This window comes from Cannabis sativa, chromosome 8, assembly GCF_029168945.1.
Source record: "Cannabis sativa cultivar Pink pepper isolate KNU-18-1 chromosome 8, ASM2916894v1, whole genome shotgun sequence".
Taxonomy (NCBI): Eukaryota; Viridiplantae; Streptophyta; class Magnoliopsida; order Rosales; family Cannabaceae; genus Cannabis; species Cannabis sativa.
Genome location: NC_083608.1, coordinates 28,880,073 through 28,901,232, shown reverse-complemented (window position 1 = coordinate 28,901,232; position 21,160 = coordinate 28,880,073). Strand labels below are relative to the sequence as shown.

General features: G+C 32.4%; 1 protein-coding gene across 1 annotated transcript; it reads left to right on the top strand.

The window, feature by feature from the left end:
- Positions 1-1,636: 1,636 nt before the first annotated feature.
- Positions 1,637-7,609, top strand: LOC115699201 (uncharacterized). The gene is made up of 15 exons (XM_030626489.2): positions 1,637-1,944; positions 2,029-2,163; positions 2,376-2,535; positions 2,668-2,726; positions 2,977-3,036; positions 3,151-3,363; positions 3,719-3,847; positions 4,327-5,004; positions 5,131-5,323; positions 5,438-5,631; positions 5,844-5,948; positions 6,123-6,262; positions 6,467-6,745; positions 6,837-7,161; positions 7,256-7,609. The coding sequence occupies exons 1-14, from the start codon at positions 1,723-1,725 to the stop codon at positions 7,099-7,101; spliced, it is 2,832 nt and encodes a 943-aa protein (XP_030482349.2). The 5' UTR covers positions 1,637-1,722; the 3' UTR covers positions 7,102-7,161; positions 7,256-7,609.
- The last annotated feature ends 13,551 nt before the right edge of the window (positions 7,610-21,160 follow it).

Genomic DNA, 21,160 nt, shown 5'->3' with positions numbered 1-21,160 from the left:
TCTATTCAAGAATACACTTGGGACCAAGTAAATTATATTCTAATTGAGACATTATAACTAAATAGAGTTACATTAGAAAAAAAATTAAAATACCAAAAAAGATCAATGTAACAATAATAACAATAAATAATTATAAATACTATATTATAATAGAATTATTTCAGAGTAAATATAATGTTAATACATATATTACAATTTGGAATAAAATTATTAATTTTATGTAAATAAATTTAGAAAATATATGTATATATTTTATTAAGATGTAATTATTCTTATACAGAGATATAATTTGTTAATAGAGGACTTAGAAAATGTATAACTAATTACAATTTAGAGATTATTCTTATTTATAACTAGTCCAAATTGGGACTTGATTTTTTTTTTATAACAAATTAGAAGTTATTCTTGAATAGAGTATTCTTAAATAGAGGTTCTACTGTACTAGAAAATTGATTTCTTTCTAAAATTTTCAATCGAGCAGGCTGTGAGATGAAATGGGAAGAAGGAGGGTTTTGTTATATATGGGTTTCAGAGAAGAAAGAAGAGTCACAATAAATGGGCCGGGGATGAAGAATGACAGATAACCGTTTTGATTTCTTGCAAGGAAATTAGATGGTATACACTTTTTAATTTGGTGTCTCTCAATTTTACCCGCTGTTCAAATTTCTTTAATTTATACCTTCTTTTTCATTCTTTCTTCCAATTATACTTTTCCATTTTCACACTTTTCTAAATTTGCATTAACTTTTCCCTTTCTGACACTTTCAATAAAAAAACAAATCTAGAACTTCGTAGTCATCTCCTTCCTTTAATCTTTACTTTATAATTCTCTCTCAAAACTTCGCAGTCATCAACAACAATCGGAGCCATCTTGAGGTTCAAACCACACCGTAGCCATAAACTCCCTTGCGTAGCTGCAACGGCCAGTAGTGCTGCTGTGGTTGTCTCCCTTCTTCGCCTACCCTTCCTTACTTTCAAGAATTCGTATGGTGAAGACGTAGTGCTGATGTTTATAGCAGAGGCGGTGATGATGATGTAGCTCAAATGGTTGTAGCAGAGTCGGTTCCGGCAATTGTTGTAAATGTCTTGTAAAGGTCTAGTACTACTATATTTGTATTCAATAGAGAGTGTAGACCTCGGTGACTTTAAGAAAGAAGGAATAGAGTTGTGTTGCAAGGGTAGTTTAAGAAAGTTAATTAAAAAAATAGGTAGAAATTAACTAAAAAACTTTTGAGGGTAATTTTGGTTAATTAACCCAAAAAAAAAAAGGTAATTATCAACTTATCCCATTTCTTGTGGGGATGGAGAATTGCTAGAATTAAAAATGGCAATATGTTTTTGTTAGAGAAAAAAGATGAATCATAATATATTTTTGTTTTTTTTTTTGGTTGAGAACAAAAGTTCAGATGCATTTTAATTTGAATAGTAGGAATGAATGGTTTCGTTAAAGTTAAACAGAATAAAAAATAACAAATTTGTTTAACCAAAAATTACAGTTACATAATCACTTTTAATATATATAAAGATTTAGATTCATTTTGGAGTAATAAGAGTGACATTTGACGTTTAGCCAAAAAAAATAAAAATAAAAGAGTGATATTTGAGAGAGTCTCGAAGGGTATTATTGGAATATAAAGGTTTCGAGGAAAGGTTTAAGTGTGGCTGATAAAGAATATAGGTTAAAACATATTAAGGTCATTTAGCTTTAAACCCTGTAAACCCATGGCGAAGACATCGAAAGCTGGAAGCGGCGACGCCAATCCCAGCAAGAAGAATGGCAAAAAGAAGAAGTCAGGTCCAGAGTCCGTAGCTATGAAAGTTCAGGCCTCTAAACCCAATCCTTTTGAAACAATATGGTCTAGGAGAAAATTCGATATTCTCGGCAAAAAACGTAAAGGAGAAGAGCTTAGAGTAGGTCTCGCTCGCTCTCGCGCCATCGATAAGGTACAACTCAATTTAGCTCGCTACCGCTCGGTTAAATTTTACTCGAATTCTTCTTATGTATGCTGTCACTGATTTTCGGTGCAGAGGAAAAATACATTGCTGAAAGAGTACGAGCAGAGTGGAAAGTCTTCGGTGTTTGTTGATAAGCGTATTGGAGAGCAGAACGATGATCTAGGCGAGTTCGATAAGGCCATTCTCCGTTCCCAAAGAGAGCGCCAGGTGAGTTGATGGCTCTTTCTCTCTATTGATGAAAAAACAATGGTTAAAAGAGTTGATGGCTCTTTCTCTCTATTGATGAAAAAACAATGGTTAAGCTTGTATGGTTTTTGTAAGAACCTATGAATGGACTTGGGGATGTAATTCAAGTTTATTTATTTATCATTTTTCTTTGCTTTCTTGCTGTTTAATGCGTGTACTGTATTCTTCAATAGTTGAAACTGAGCAAAAAAAGCAAGTATAACTTATCGGATGGAGAAGAAGATGATTTGGATATTCCGGGACTTGGTGCATTTTCTGAGAGAGATGATTTTGAAGACGAGATGTTGCCCTATGATGATGATTACGGTGGTGAAGAAGCTCCTGACATTGGGAGTATGTGCTTATTTATAAACCCTATTAGGATCATAGTTTTATGATATGTTATTTTGTACAGCTTAAATTGCTCTAGCTTATTTAGAACAACTATGCTAATGGAGCTGAAGTTGCGTGCTTTTTTCTATGCAGAAGATTCAGCTGGATTTGAAAAGAATATCATGGAAAGGGGAAGTGATGGTGGTGAAAATGTAAGCATTTTTTTTTGTTACTATCTTAACATTTTAAACTTTTGAGGCTCATAAACATTCCTCCGCTTAACCTTTTTGGTTTTCAAAACTATGTGCACCCCATTGCGATTTGGAGTGTTATTACTCTATATTGGTGATCCTTATTGCTTAATTTGTCTTTTATTCTTTTTATTCCCAATCATTGGTGTGTTTTTATCTGTGAAGGATGTATGTCTGATATTTTCACTTGATTATTACTTTCTTGCCATAGAAACACAAAACCAAGAAGGAAGTGATGGAGGAGATCATATCAAAGAGCAAATATTTCAAGGTGGATATTTTTTTCTTCACCAATTTTGAATTCTTGATGTAATGTTGAGTGTGTTTTTTTTCTGACCTTTAATAGTATTTCTTTTGCTCTGTTTATTTCATTATCTTTTCATAGGCACAAAAAGCAAAAGATAAGGAAGAAAATGAACATTTGATGGAAGAGTTGGACAAAAACTTCACATCCTTGGTGCAATCAAAAGCCTTATCATCTCTTACTGATCCTGGGAAGATGAATGCTTTAAAGTCTCTTGTGAAAAAGAGCATTCCGAGTGACCAAGTGACGAGGGATGATTGTTCTACCACTACAAAATGGGATTTTTCTAATCAGGTCTGCTGTTTAAATACAAGATCTTTTTTATGTCTAGTGACAACTTTTACCTGTTAGGTTTGTGCTATTCATTCTTAAATGAACCTTTGTCTTCAGTACTATTATATAATGTTGAAAATTCTGTACTCAATTATAACTATTATTTTTAAATTTCAACCTGCAAGTTGCATCATTTGCGTTTTGGTTGGTTAGGTACTTCCCCAAGGTCTAATGTCTCTTTGTTTACTTACTAGTATATTTCTTCATCCTTTATTTTTAATAAAAAGAATTGTATAGCTTCAATTTGCTAGTAGTTTACATCTGGAACTTTTATTATGGGAAACTGAAACAATTTACTTATACATTTTGGTATCAGGAAAAGCCTGATATATATGACAAAATGGTTAAAGAAATGGCATTGGAAATGCGTGCTCGTCCGTCAGATAGGACAAAAACACCTGAGGAGATAGCCCAGGAGGAGAGAGAAAGATTAGAGCAATTAGAGGTACCTGATCTGCTCTTTTGTTGCTTTCATTTATGAATGGGACGTGCTTGCTAAAGATTGTTGGACCAAGTCTTTTATATGCAGTGGTTTAGTAAATGCTTACTTTTGTTGGAAAATTTATGTTTTATTATTTATATTTTAATTACGGGTCATATATTCTTTTTCTGAAAGAATCAATTTAGATTAGTATGTTAAAAGTTATTATTCCATTTTTTTCTAGCAAACATCTTATTTATAAATGCACCTGCCGTGTACTTAGCTTGCTGTGTCATTATGTAGAGTTTAATTAATTACCATTGCCTTTCTTGTTCAGAAAGATGATATTCAATTTAGTATCTTACAATTTATAATTCTTTCTAGAATGGTATATAATATTGTAGTTATGTATAATGTTTGTTGTGAACAACTTAAATTCAACTTACAGGAAGATGAAATTCAATATTGTAATTATGTATAATGTACAATGTAATTATGTACAGGAAGAAAGACAGAAGAGGATGCTTGCCACCGATGGCTCTAGTGATGAAGAGGATGAGGATGCTGAGAAGCCATCTACTCAGAGGCCAAGAGCAATATCCGGTGATGATCTTGGTGATTCCTTTTTGCTTGATGAAGAGCCTAAGTCAAAGAAAAGGGGTTGGGTTGATGAGATTCTTGAAGAAAGAGATGATGAGAATGAAGAAGGCGATTCTTCTGAGGATTCAGAGAGTTCTGAAAATGGCAGTGAAGGGTCTGACGAAGATAGTGATAAGAATCCATCTATCAAGGACTGGGAACAGAGTGATGATGATAATGTTGAAACTGAGTTACATGGGGCAGAAGATGATGAGGAAGAGGATGGTGAAGAGAGTGATGAGGATGATGTTGGTAACAAGAAGGTAGTGGAACCAAGAGATTCAAATAAATCACAGGACATTCTGTCTGTTAAAACAAGTGAAAGACATAAAGATTCCTTGGGCTCCAGAAAAAAGGATGCTGATGAAAAAAAGTCCGATACTCGGTTAGATATTCCTTATTTAATTGAAGCTCCAAAGTCCTTGGAAGAATTCTCTGCATTATTGGATAATTGTTCTAATAGTGACATAATGTTGATAATCAATCGCATTCGAGTGAGCAATGCAATCAAGCTTGCAGCAGAAAATCGGAAGAAGATGCAAGTATGAGACTTTTAAACATATATATTTTGATCAATTGCATATTTGAAGAATTTTTGCCTAAGTATATTGGCTATTGCCGTAGTGGTATTTTCTTAGCTCTTACCTGTACTTCTGTGCAATTTTCAGGTGTTTTATGGTGTGTTGCTGCAGTATTTTGCTGTACTGGGGAATAAAAGACCATTGAATATTGACTTGCTGGATTTGTTGGTGAAGCCATTGATGGAAATGAGTGTGGAGATTCCTTACTTTGCTGCAATATGTGCTCGTCAAAGAATTTTACGAACTCGAACACAATTTTGTGAGATTATCAAGAACCCAGGTTGGCCATGATGCTATTAGATGGTCTTTTATTTATTTCTCTCAGAAAGTTGATCACTTAATGATTGTGTAGCTGCTGTCTTATCACATGGTCTGATTTGCTTTATCCTTACAGAAAATAGTTGCTGGCCTTCTTCGAAGACTTTAATTCTTTTGAGGCTTTGGTCTCTAATATTTCCCTGTTCCGACTTCCGTCATGTGGTCATGACTCCAGCTATACTACTGATGTGTGAATATCTTATGCGTTGCCCCATTGTGTCTGGTCGTGACATTGCAGTTGGCTCTTTCATTTGCTCAATGCTTTTCTCTGTATGTTTTCATTCTATATATATACTTTTCAACTTGTTCATTTAATTTATTTAATGAAGCATTTTCTATTATTATAAATGTTCATGTGACACGTGCATATGGATTTCCTTGGGTCGTGAGTCATTTCATTTAGCAATTGCAGGCTCTATTTGTTCAGCAAAAGCATAAAAAATAAAATTGCAGACTCTATAATTAAGTAATTCATGATGCAGGTTGCTAAACAATCTAAGAAGTTCTGTCCTGAAGCAATTGGGTTTCTGCGAATGCTGCTGATGGCAGCGAAAGATGAAAAACCCATGTCATATCAGGATACTCAAGTAAGATTGTTTTCGTTATACATTATGTAATTTGTAGATGTATAGGATAACCTATTATGAGTAATATATGAATCTATGGTCAATTGCTGATATCATATGAAGTAATTCCAGTCTATGCGTAGTTTGTTTTGGCATTTAAATAACTTTTTCATCTCTTTTGATTTATTGTCGCAGTACTATTATCTTATGGAAATAAATGAGCTCAAGCCCCTGCTTTCTATACGTGGACATGTAAATGAGATCAAGCCACTGAATTTCTTCACTATATTGGACCTGCCAGAGGACTCTTCCTTTTTTGACACTGACAGTTTTAGGTTAGTACTTAATAAGGTTTTCTCAATTAGTTCATATTTTGTGCGGACTGTCCAATTTATAGCAATTTTGGGTGCTCTCGAAATTGCTTTAATGAGGATACACATTGGTACTGTTTTGATTTGATTTTATGGTATTTTTCGCAGTAACATCAACTTCCATTATTAATATTTGCTACGTTTTGTTTCTTTTATTGCAATTTGCAGGACTAGTATATTGATGACAGCTGTTGAAACTCTGCAAGGATATGTCAACATATATGAAGACTTGAGTTCTTTTCCTGAAAATTTTTTCCCATTTTCGATGTTGCTACGTGAAGTGGCACAGCAAGAAAACATAGTTGGTCTATTGCAAGATAAGATTGAAGATGTTGCTGAGCTCATCACGACTAAAGTTCATGAATGTTACATATCAAGACAACCTCTTCAAATGCGGAAACAAAAGCCAGTGCCTATCAGAATGCTTACACCCAAATTCGAAGAAGGGTAACTTAATTTTACTTTCTTTTGTTATGGCATGTATTACTTAGACTGGATGGTTGGAATTGAGTATTGAATTGGTCTTGTTGTTCTGCAGATTTGTAAAGGGTAGAGATTATGATCCAGACCGTGAAAGGGCCGAGATGAAAAAGTTGAAGAAACTTTTAAAAGAAGAATCTAAAGGGGCTATTCGAGAACTCCGTAAGGACAATTATTTCTTACACGAGGTTAAGGCAAAGGAGAAGGCACTGATGGCAGAAGAAAGAACTGAGAAGTATCACAAAGTGAAAGCTTTCCTTGAAGAACAACAACATGCTTTCAATTCTGGACAACTAGGAAAAGGCAGGAAGAGGAGGAAGTGAAGTTGACTTCTCTTTTCTGTACTCGCATATCACCTTTGATTGTTCATCAGCTGGGGCAAGGTAATTTCCTGCAAATATTCACATGTATATTGCTTCTTTGTTCATTCATTTTCCTCTTCTGATGAATTTTCTGTTGATTTTTGTTTGCATGCAGTGGATCATATAATGTGCCGTGCCTATAAATTACTACCGTGATAGTGGAGTTGATGGAATACATGAAAGAGTGTCAAGCCTTAACACATGAAAGAGAAAGAGTTTCAATTTTGTCATAACTTCATTTATTAGTTATGTATTTATAGTAGTGTGTCATTAGATTTTGTTATATTCCTCCAAATTCCTCAGGTTTGAGGGTCAATTTTGGCATTGTTGTTTACATCACCTTTACAATTCATGTTAAAGAAAAGTAATTAGAAGATATAACATTGAATTGGTCATGTTCTGCACAATAAGCCTTTACAGACGATTATGATAGATTTTGCTTAACATAATGATTCTTCATTTCCGGACATAGTTAATGCCAGCCGACTTAGTTTTTAATTCAATAAATTCCTTGGCTTTGCGTTTCAATTTTGAAATTGTTATTTGCTTCCGTCGACATTTTCAAACATCAAAGCTGTAAATGCCTCATCCTCATTTCTTGGAAGCATGTTTTTATGCAAGAAAAATCTCGGTGATAACGATGAAGACCAAGGAGTTTCCTCAATTTTGGTTTTGGAGATAGTTTGTTCATCTCTGGGATTAACAATGAAGCAATTTTGGATTATTAATTATGATGTTATTTCTGACATGAGCACACAGTTTTCACCGATTTACAAACCACTCTTTCTAAGATCCTTCTAAGAAATTTCTCAAAGCAAACATAATCGTTTTTGTTGTCATCAACTCCTTTCGTTGTCGTTTTGGAGCCAAATTCATATTATGCAAAATGTGTGTGTTTTTTTTTTTTTTTTTTTTTTTTTTTTTTTTGTGGTTTTTTTTTTTTGTTTGTTGAGAAATTGCTATTACTATTATGTGAAAATTACATAAAATATGGAATTTTGTAAAAAAGTTACAAAAATATGGCATTTATAGGTTTGTCACTCTTCTATGGTATTTATAGGTTAAAAGTTATTTACAACAATAGGAAAAATAGGATGTAGAAATTCTTCCATCCAAAAGACATCTTCATCCAACTCTAGAGCGTACTTTGCTAATCCATGGCAGCTTGATTAACATGCTTATGAACATGAGTAATAGTAACTAAAGAAAAAAGACAAAAAACAACGAACATCATCAATTAAATGACTTTCTACTGAATTTTATTGAATTTTTCATTTTTTTTTTCATTTTTATTGTAATACGTGGATTGTTACAATTTTTCTCCATTATTTAAATAGTAAGTACTTTTCTTTGCATATTTTTTTTTTGAAAAATTAACTTATCATTCAGATATTAATTGGAGTTTACAAAAATGATGGAAAAAAGTCTATCAAATCAAGTCTTATCTACTCTGAATGTATGCACAACTAATGTATGAGATATCATGGAATATGGATATTGCAGGAACATTGTTATGAGAAAGCAAAGCATAATGCCAAATTACAATCAATCTTAAAGGGTTTTTATAGACCAGGCAACGAACATCTACTCTAAACTCGTATCAATAAAGTTTGTTTGAATGATTGTAAGAGCCCCTACAAAAATATTATAGCAAAAATAAAAGTCCAACAAACTAAAATACACACTATAGATTAATAAATCTAAATTGATTTGATAAAGCAGAATATAAAAATTTATCTCATCAACAAGATCTCCGAATTTTCATTAAAATTTTTGGGATAGACAACAAATCTTTAATATTAAATCTTTAACAATATCACAACATCAAACTTTTTCATAACTAACAAAATTTAACTTAAACAAAATAAAGCCGAACAATAACAATATATATAAAATAACTTTTAATTATACAAATATATAATAATACATGAATGGTTATGATTAATTTAATAAAATATATTTATACAAAAATATATTATTAATCAAAAGAATCAATAAAATGTTTTAATAGTAAATAAAATAATTAACGAGAATAAACATAATTAATATAATTAATATGATTCTATAAAATTGTAAAAAATATAGTTTTTGGTATGTAACTTATATGGCTTTAGACATTAAATTAAAAAGATATAAATAATAATAAAGCGTGGATTATATAGAGCGTTCTATATAGCTGAGAGCGTAATTCTAAGTTCTATGCGTGGATTCAACGAAGAATTAATAAGTCAGTGAATTTAAGAAATAAATTCTTGATCTGCTTATTGGAAGCTCGGATATATAGCCCCATGGTCCCCACACTAGTTGAGACAATACTACTTGTAAGACTCATTTAATTGGTTTTGATTAATCAATTATAATTCTCGAATTACTATTTGTGAATTTATCACTAAGTAAGAGGAAAACTGTAAAGAAAGAGATTCTAGGGTATATTTGTTAATTAAGAGACTTTGGTTAGTCTAATTAATAAATATAATAAATGAAAGTATTATTTAATAATTAATTATAGTTATTAAATAGTTGAAATTGACATTTAAATGGTTGAATTTGAAAATTGGCGTTTTTGAAAAAATGAGATGCAGAAATGATAAAACAGCAAAATTGCAAAAATGAGACCGATATCCACAAGCCATGGCCGGCCACTTGCATAGGATTTATCATTTAATATTTTTATTATTTTAATGCCATGTAATTCAAACCTAATCCTATGTGGTATTCTATAAATAGAAAGTGATGGCTTCAGGAAAGTAAGATGCATCTTATTCCTTTCAGAGAAAATCCTGAGCCATCTTTCTAAACCTAGCCGCCACCTCTCTTCTTCCTTCTTCTTTGATTGTTTCGAAACCCCTTAGTGATAGAGCAGTGCCCACACACAACATGTGGTACCTCAATCATAGTGTGGAAGATCGTGAAAAATCCAAATTCAACAAAGAAGGATATTCGGGCTCAGATCTTGATGATACTCTGCGACGGAAAGGATATAAGGGTTAGAGATCTGAGTGGAAGGAGACATATTATTCCGCTGCACCCAATGTAAGGTCTCTCATACTTTATATGTGTTTACTTATAATCGTTTTAGAAGTTCATATTTAGGATGTTAATCAACATACTTGTGAGTAGATCTAAGATCCTGGTAAAATAATTCCAACAACTGGTATCAGAGCCATGGTAATTGATTTGCTTGCAAGAAATTTAGACTTAAAACGATTTGTTTGTGATTTGGATGGTATCATGTTGTTTTGTGTGTTGTATTGATAATTAATTGATGTTTGTAAAATTCTGTGAAAAATAATTGAATTTTTTCGTTTCTGTGAAATTATTTTTATTGGATAGTTTGGAAAAAAATTAAGCAATTTACTTTTTTACAGAACTCAATTTCGATTTTATTTGAATTAGTTATGATTTTTTGAAGATTTGAAAAAAAATTAGGGGTGGTGACACTCCCTCACGCGCGCGGACACCGAGTTACACTCAGTCAGACGCGTGTTCGGACAGCCTCATGTTCGAGGAAACACGTTGGGTTGTCCTAAAGCCCCTCATCCGCGCGCGGAATGGCTGCTTGCAGCCTCCAGCGCCGAGGAAACTCAGCTCACCTCCTTGTTGTGCGCGCGCGGACAGTATGCAATGCATACTGTCCGTACCACATGCATTTTTTTCGTTTTTTTTCGATTTTTCATGCTATTTCATGGAATTAACTTCCGTTTTTTTGTGTAGTTTTGTATTTAGATATTTACTATTCCTATTTTAATTCTAATTATCATAATTAAATTAATTTTTTTTTAATTTTAATTTATGATATTAGTGTAATTTGAATTTGAAAATAGGTAAATATCTAATTTTTTGCTTAATTATCTATCTTATTTTTAAATTTGATTATTTTTTATCTCAATTTTAAATTTAAGGTCAGATATTAAATTTTTTTTAAACTATTTGACCTTATTTAAATTTAAAATAAGATAACTATAATCATGATATTTTGAATAGATATAAGATATTTTGCTAACTTTTAAATTTTGTTATTTTTTTAAAATTAAATTATAAAATTAGAAAAAGGATATTTATTTATCATTTTATTTTATTGAATATTTAATTTATAAAATAACATGAAATTTAAAAGGTGATTAGCAAATTTTTTTTGAAAAGATATTTAAGTTAGTTGAAACCTAATTTTTCAAAAATTGTAGGTTTAATTTTAAATATTATTTTATTTTATTTAAAATCGATTTTTTTATTTATTTATTATTTTCGAAATTAATATTTTCAATTAAATAAATCCTATATGCAACTATCCAAAGTTTACTTGTTCCAGGAGTATGTGTTTTTAGCTTGTGTGTAAGTTTTATAAAAACCTATTATTGCTTGATCTAAATTTCCATGGTTAACTTGTTGACAGATCCAATAATCTGATTTTAACCCATGGTTCAATTGTCAATAGGTCAAGTAAATAATTTATAACAGGTAAATTTTACATTCTTCTTTCATCTGTGTATGACCTAGTAACATGATAGGATCCATCCAAATCTGTGTGCATGTGTGAGCCTATATGTTTATTTTTGTTATAGATGCATATAGGTTGTTGTTGCTAAATAAAATGTCATATCTTGATAGATTTTATTTAGGCCCATTTAGTTTTTGGGCCTATTCAATTAATAACAGTTGTTCATTTTAAGGTTAAATTCCTCTCTTTTGGGCCTTGTGTGAGAGTTGAGGGCCATAGAAGTGGGTACGACATACTGAACCCAGCTCCCCCTCACATGAACTACCCCAATTGTGAAGGCCCATTTGCCTGATTTGGATAACTGAAGCTTAATTTTAATTATTTCATTAAATATTCTTATTTAAGTTGAAAATTAGTTATTTCTAACTTATCAACTTAAATTTGAATATCTTTTGAATTTTAAATTTCAAAATTAAGTTGAGGAATTTTAGGAATTGGTTATTAAGATTCTTTGGATATTTTTTAAGTTGATATTTTTTTAAATATGGATAAACTTAAAATGGAATATTTTTTAAATTAAGTGGTTACAACTTAATTTTAATATTTTATTAAATTATAATTTGAAAAATATTTAAGTTGGATTTTTTTTAAATTCTTCTAAACAACTTAAATAAGATATTTTTTTTTTCAAATTTATTCCATTATATTTTAATTATTTATTTAATTTCGATTTTTTTTCGAATTTAAATAGTTGAAATTTAATTAAAGTTGTTTTTTTTTATTAAAAACAACTTTAGTTTGTAATTTTTCATCATTAAAATATGGAATAAATTAAATGATTAAATAAAATACACAATTTTTTTTTTAAATAATGAGCTTTAATCAAGAGACATTCGATCTCCATTGTTAGTTTTACATAGCTATTGTTTTAGTGAGTAATCCTCCCTAATGGAGGAACGTTCATTAGCAAGTTAACACCGTTTAATCTCGAAAGATAAGTATTTTTGTAAGTTTTTTATATTAGTATTGATCACCCTAATGGTGGCGACTGTATAAGACTTACATAAGTATGAAACAATGGTGGAAGCTCATAAGATAGAATAGCCTTGACTCTGGACGGGACAACGCTGAATTCCAATCTTGATCGAATAAAAGGTTGCTAGAATATTTATCGTTTTAGATGAATTGACAACTCTATTCAATGGATGATGCTTTGATTCTCGCCTAAATGGGACACTGTATCAGTTTGTTAGAAACCTTGGAAAATAATCTATGTTAAATTTAGTATTTTTATAACATATGTGATTATTTGTTATTTTCTGAACTTGTATATGAATTTATTGAACTAAAACCTTACTTCTGTTTTATTGATGTGTTGTAGTGCCAATATGGATAACCCTCACCCCGATCCACTCCTAGTCAATGTCTTAGCCAATGAACTCTATAGTGTGAAAATGCATCCTGGTAGTTGCATTAACTCGCACCTATTGTTGATGAATCTAAAGTTTCAAAAGGAAAATCTACTTGGAATTGAATTATCAAATGAACAATGGGTACAATTCATTCTTAATAGTCTTCCTCTGGAGTATAATGGATTTGTTGTATCTTACATGATCAACAATTTTAACTCCTCCGACATGGACAAGCTCGAAGCAGAATTACGAGCTCATGAACAGAATTTGTTTGCAATGGGACCTCCTGGTTTTGCAAACTTTAATCAGAGGAAGAGGATTAAGCATGAAGGCTCTAACAAAGCTACTTCTATAATCTTCTATGTTTAAATTGTAATGAAAAGGGACATTAAGAAGAACGATGTCCCCGGCTTCTAAACAATTCAAACGAAGGTAATGCTTTTGTCTTTGAATCACGTGTTCTAGAGAATGACAAATCCACATGGATTGTTGATTCTGGGTCTACTAACCATGTTTTTTCTTCACTGCAGCTGCTTGAAACTTGAGAAAATCTGCACCCAGAAGAGTTAAAGCTTAAAGTTGGAAATGGCGAGTTAGTATCAGTCAAAGCAAGAGGAACGACACGTATCAAGTTTCATACAAAAAGATTTTTACTTTTACAGAATGTTTTATTTATTCCAAACTTTAGTAGAAACTTGATTAGTGTTTCATGTTTACAAACACAATTTTATATATTGAATTTTTTGAGTTCTAATTGTTCAATTTCTCGTAATGGATTTCATATATGTGTTGCTAACATGGAACAAGGGCTTTATGTTTTAAGACCTGATAAGCAAATCTCACTAAATACTGAACTTTTTAATGTAGCTAAACCTAGAAGCCTTAAGAGAAAAAAGATTGATAATGATGAACAAACTTATCTATGGCATTTACGTTTAGGTCATATAGGTTTTGATAGACTCAATAGGCTTACCAAGGACGGTCCATTGAAAAATGTTATCTTAGGTCAATTGCCAGTATGTGAGTCTTGCCTAGAAAGAAAAATGACCAAACGTTTTCTCTGCAAAGGGAGAGCGTGTGAAACAACCCCTAGGTTTAGTGCATTCTGCTGTTTGCGGACCTCTGAATGTAAAAGCCCGAGGTGGTTATGAGTATTTCGTCACTTTCATTGACGATTTCTCTAGATACAGTTTTCTTTACCTAATGCAAAAGAAATCTGAAACGTTTGAAAAGTTTCAGGAATTTCATGCTTTGGCTCAAAACCAATTAGGTAAAACATTAAAGATCTTGCGAACTGATAGGGGTGGAGAATATATGGATATGAAATTCAAAGATCATTTAATTGAACTTGGAATTGAATCCCAATACACTGCCCCAAGCACTCCACAGCAAAATGGAGTTGGAGAAAGAAGAAATCGCACTCTTTTGGAAATGGTTAGGTCTATGCTGAGTTATTCAACTCTGTCTACATCCTTCTGGGGATATGCTATTCAGATGCAAACGAAATTTTAAATGTTGTTCCATCTAAAGCAGTCCCTAAGACACCCTTCGAACTATGGAATGGTCGTACACCTAGTTTACGCCATTATAAAATTTGGGGGTGCCCTGCTCATGTCTTGAGAAAGAAAGAAGGAAAACTGGAATCGCAAACTGAAGTTTGCATGTTTGTCGGGAATTCTAAAGAGACTAGGAGTGGATTGTTTTATAGTTACAAGGATAACAAAGTGTTTGTTTCTACGAATGCTACTTTTCTTGAAGATAACTATATTAAAGACAACAAACTGAAAAGTAAAGTTGTATTAGAGGAAATGCTTACAGATTTAACTCCTCCCAATGTTCCGTCCTCTTCCACTCAAGAAGAGGATAATCCCACTCCCTCAGTCGAAACCACTGAGAAATATACTACTAAAGTTCCTGTTCAGAAGATCACCGCTCCTCGTCGTAGTGGGAGGGTTTCTACAAAACCGTCTCGTTATGGCTTAGAAGGTGAAATCAATATGGTCGTTGGTAACGGTATTGAAGACGAACCATTAACCTATAAACAAGCAATGGCAAGTTCAGAACGGAAACAGTGGTCAGCCGGCATGGATTCAGAGATGGATTCCATGAAAAAGAACAAAGTTTGGGAATATGTAGACCCACCCGATGTCTATCATCCAATCGGATGTAAGTGGGTCTACAAGAAGAAAAGAGGCGTTGGAGGCGAAGTCAAAACTTTTAAAGCTAGACTAGTCGCCAAGGGTTATACCCAAAGAGAAGGTGTAGACTATGAGGAAACTTTTAGTCCAGTCGCCATGCTCAAATCCATCCGAATTCTTCTCTCCATCGCAGCCGTTTTCGACTATGAAATGTGGCAAATGGAGCAACCAGAAGGCTATGTTCTTCCAGGGCAGGAAAAGAAAGTTTGCAAGTTAAATAGGTCTATTTATGGACTTAAGCAAGCTTCTCGCTCGTGGAACAAAAGGTTTGATAAAATCATCAAAACCTACGGCTTTCTTCAGAATGAAGATGAACCTTGTGTTTACCAACTCAAGGAAGACCAAGTAGTAGTATTCCTGGTCCTTTATGTTGACGACATTTTGATCATTGGCAACAATATCAAGAAAATGACTGGCATTAAGGAATGGCTAGACACTCAATTAGAAATGAAAGATTTGGGTGAGGCTGCCTATGTTCTCGGTATTAGAAACCGGAAGAACAGATCCCTTGCTCTCTCTCAAACAACTTACATTGATAAAGTTTTAGAGAGATTCTCCATGACCAACACCAAAGGGGCGACTATGCCTTCTAGATATGGTATCCGTCTATCTAAGGAACAGTTTCTGACTGATCCTCAAGAGATAGAGGACATGGGAAAAGTTCCTTATGCTTTTGCAGATGGAAGTCTAATGTATGCAATGTTGTGCACTAGACTTGACATCTGCTATGCAGTAGGAATCGTGAGCAGGTATCAGAAAAATCCAGGTAAGGAACATTGGAATGTTGTTAAGTATATTCTGAAATACTTGAAGAGTACAAGACATTATGTGTTATTCTACAAGGGTGGTGGTTTAAATTCCATAGGCTATACCAACTCAAATTTCCAGGCATGTCTTGATGACAGGAATTTACATCTGGGATGGTGTTTACCATTGGGGGTGGAGCACTGGTTTGGAGGAGTGCTAAACAAAGTGCGATATCAGATTCTACCATGGAGGTAGAATACATAGCTGCTGCAGAGGCTGCCAAGGAATTAGTCTGGCTGAGAAAGTTCTTCACCGGTCTCAGTGTTGTGCCTGGGGTGGAAAAGCCTCTAGTTTTACTTTGTCATGATAACACTAGAGCAATAGCCAACAGTAAGGAGACTCGAAGCCACAAGAGAAGCAAACATATAGAAAGGAAATATCATATCATCAGAGAATATGTGGCAAGAGGGGATGTACTGGTGGAAAAAGTGGACACAGAAGACAACTTAGCTGATCCATTCACCAAAGTATTGGCAATGACTGCATTTAAAAAACACTGTCAGAATTTAGGATTAATTGAGATGTACTAATTAGTTTTATATGTTGGATATATTTTACCAGGATCTAGATTTACTAACAAGTATGTTTCATTAACATCCTAATATGAATTCTAAAACAATGAAATAAACACATATAAAGTTTAGGAAACCTTATATGGGGTGCAGCGGAATATAATAACTCCTTCCGTTCAGATATCTAGCTCTTGATTCCTTTCTGTAGCAGAGCATTATCAATATCTGAACCTGGATCTCTTTCTCTCCTTCCTTTGATGCTGATTCTCCTTCTTGTTGGATGGTTTTCCACAGTCTTACACACTATGATTGAGATACCACTTGATGTGTGTGGGCACTCACTCATTCACTCAAGGATTTCAAAAATTTAGAGAAGAAAAGAGAAGGGAAGAGGTTCGGCCTACAGAGAAAAGATAGAGGCTCAGTTTTCATCTAACAGAAGTTCAAGTGTGAATGAGAGCCATCACTATCTATTTATAGGTAACCACCTAGGTTTAAGTTAGAATTATTTGGCATTAAAATAATGAAAAAATAAATGATAAAACCCTATAAGTGTGGTCGGTCATGGGCCTTGGATAATGGGCCTCACTTATGCAATTTTGCTGTTTTATCATTTCTGCATCTCATTTTCTCAAAAACGCCAATTTTCAAATTCAACCATTTAAATGCCAATTCTAATTATTTAATAACTAAAAATTAATTATTAAATAATATTGTCATTTAATATATTTATTAATTAGACATATAAAGTCTCTTAATTAATAAATAAACCTAGAATTCTCTTTTCTTTACAATTTCGCCATTGCTTAGTGAAAATTCATAAACTAGACATAGTCTAACTTTAGAATTATAATTGATTAATCAAAATCAATTAACTGAGTCTTACAAGCAGTATGGTCTCAACTAGTATGGGGACCATGGGTCTATATATCCGAGCTTCCAATAAGTAGATCAAGAATTTATATCTTAAATTCACTGACTTATTAATTCTTCGTTGAATCCACGCATAAAACTTAGAATTGCACTCTCAGTATATAGAACGCTCTATATGTTCCACGATATAGACACGTCATTAGTTATCCATTGTTATAACTCTAATGTGATCAATGATCCTCTATATAGATGATTTACACTGTAAAGGGATTAAATTACCGTAACACCTCAAAAGCAATATGACAATCATGATCAAAAACAAATGCATTATCTTTTCCAAGTAAATGGCATAGAGGCCGTGAAATTTTGCTAAAGTCTTTTATGAATCTCCGGTAGAAACCGGCGTGACCTAAGAATGATCTAATTTCTTTCATAGTTTTAGGTGGTGGAAGTTTTGAAATAAGATCAACTTTAGCTTTGTCAACTTCTATTCCTTCAAATGAAATCACATGTCCTAAGACAATTCCACGTTTTACCATAAAATGATATTTTTCCCAATTTAGCACTAAATTCTTTTCTTTACAACGAATCAAGACAAGAGACAGATGGTGTAAATATTCATCAAAAGAAGATCCATAAATTATAGAAAAATCATTCATAAAGATTTTCAAAAAATGTTCAACCATATCAGAAAAAATTGCAATCATACAAGCTTCCAGGATCACGGACCAAAGGCACATGCTGGAGAGGCTTCCGGATAGGATAGAGCCTACTGGAGTCGACTATCTGGAACTACTATTTCAGGAGAGACAACTAGCCAACTAGAATTCCATTCCAAAGCAAGGCTAGCTTTCTTGAGGACACTTCTCAGAAGGACAAGGAAGCCTTCCTGGACTAGCTTCTGTGAAAGAATAACTTTCCAGGAATGACACATTTTTCATTTGGAGGAACTATAACACTGTTTTCCACTCCTTTTAATCATTTTAACTCTAGTATATGTGTTTGTTGTTAATGTTGTCCATAGATTAGCTAAGTTTTTTAATACGACTGAACATATCTGCCTCCTCCGCGGTACTAAACAATTTTTTTAATCAATGAGTTGTTTTGTCAAAAAAGAAAAAAAGAGTAATGTCTAATTAACTTGTAACATTCGGTTATCAACTAATAATTCTATTTTCTTAAGAAAAAATAACTTGTATTCAAAATGCTAATGTATTAGATGGGCGAATAACGAAAATTAATATTATATATATAGAATGTTCAATTTAAGCAAACAAAGAAAGAAAAAAGAAATATATTCTATAATTTACATAGCCAAAAAGGCCACAAGAAGGAAGAAGAGATGAACAATAACATACATATATATATATATATATTTATATATATATAATCAGCAGGTCACAGCTACAAAAATTTCAACGCGATTTGGAAGCATTTTCATGTTGAATGCCGGCAGTTTCCAGCAAAGAAGGCAGAGGAGAAAGCAATGGAATTGGATCATTACTAGGATACAATATTGAACTCAATGAAGAAGAAGAAGAAGAAGATGATGAAGACGTAGCATTTGAACAGTTCCCTTGTGAATTATTATTATTATTGGCCTCACCAGAAGAGACCTTTATTATTTGGAGTGGACAAGGAGCACTTCTTTGTAGCCTACTCATCAAAGTCAAACTCCTCTTTAGTATAATATTGTCATGATCTTTGTGACCATATCTTTGGAACCCTGGAAATTGATCACCACCACAACACTCTTCCATTTTTTTCTTTCTTTTCTTTTTATTACTAAGGCAAGTGATCTTATAAATCTTGAATATGAAAAGGGAAATAATAGAATAAATATATTTTTGAATCCGATTTTTATAAAATTTATTGATAGGATTTTTTGTTTGATAAATGACAAATTCGATCCTGCGTTTTTTATAATAGTACTAAATAATAGAAAAATATAAAGTGTTCTTAGTGGGATTTGAACTTTTATCCTATAACATATTTGTCATCTACTTTAATTATTATACCAAGCTTACTATTATGTCTATAAATATCATCTTTTAATACAAATATATGTTATAACTAATTTTTTAAAAAATTACAATCAAGATTATAATAGGCTTCTAATTGAAATTCATTAATTTCCATATTATTGTGTAATGGGGACTGATCAGCTAATGTACCTAGCTATATGGACCCCATGATGGGACTATTTGGGGACAAATAGCACATCATATGGATAGTATTGTTCTAAAATTGCTTTCAACATGGATTCAATTTAATATTCCACTTAATTAGTTGATAATGATAGTGATCCAATATTCATGTGATAGCTCAGTCTTTTTCCGTATGATATTTTGTTGGTATAATATGAAACTTGCATAGCCCATTTTCCTCCATGTGTAGGGGGAATCAAGGCACGTTTTTTTTTTTTTGTCAAAAAATAAAGGCAAAGGGTCAAAGTTTTCAGTGACAAAAACTTCAGAGAAGCACATGGGTTCTTTAATTACTACCAGTTAAATACTTTTAAATCCCCATTAAAAATATCATATGGGGTGACGTGAATCATTATATATATATATAGTATTATATATATATAGTATTGTTATGAGACACTAGTGGTGCCTAGTACCTTCTCAATATATTGCGTTGTGATTAGTTAGCGATACTTTCTAAAAACTATTATATTAAATTATATAGGACCCGATACTTAATTGAACCAATAGCGATATTGATATGTAAGAGGGTGCTAGGTACCACTGGTGCTCTTTAACATCTCTATATATATATATGAGCATTTTTCTTAGGTACTAGCGGTGACTAGTACCTTCTCGACATGTCACGTTGCTATTGGCTAGCGATATTTTCTAAAAATTATTATATTAAATTATGTGGGATCTAATACTTAGTTAAACCAATAATAATACTAATACATAAGAGATAAGAGAGTGCTAGAGTAGTACCCTTTTAACATTTCTCTATATGTACTACATTTGTAGAATAGACATATAAATTTGAATTTTCAAGGCAAAAATTAAATTCTATTATGATAGGACATGATGCTTAAATGATTGTCTTGCCAACTATAGCCGCTGCTATGATATAAATATATATATAAAGGCACACACGACGTTCCACATGGTGGATGGTAGAGAATATTGAGTTTTCACCCGTCTAAGCTAGCGTTCCACTTGCACTAATAAACTATTTTTTTTACTAGTGAACTTCTGTTTCTTGCTACAGTGTTCTTGAATTTAGGTAAGAAATAAAAAATATGAATGAGCTCATAAAAAAAAGGGGACAGAATAGTAGGAAATAATTAAGAAAATTATAAAGGGTAAATACTATTTTGGACCTTTTGCAAAAGTTACCAATTGGACCCTGTGTTTTGTTAAATGACAAAATGGACCCTGTATTTTTTAAAATAGTACAAATAGGACTCTGAATTGATTTTTGTCAATATAAAGTTTAATTATAATCCGATCTAAGAGTGTTATGACAAAACTGTTTACATTTTTTGTATCTGTTCGTATTAAGCATTGTCTTCAAGTTGGTTGTATTAAAAAAAAAGTTGTCAAAAATTAAGCTCAGGGTCCTATTTTTACTATTTTAGAAAATACAGGATCCATTTTATCATTTAACAAAACACATGGTCTAATCTGTAACTTTTGCAAAAGATCCAAAATGATATTTACCCAATTATAAATAACAAAACTTGTAGATGAGCTAGGTTAGGGACTACAAAACTTCGAAAGGTCAGGCACTGCAAAATTTTGACAAAAACTAATG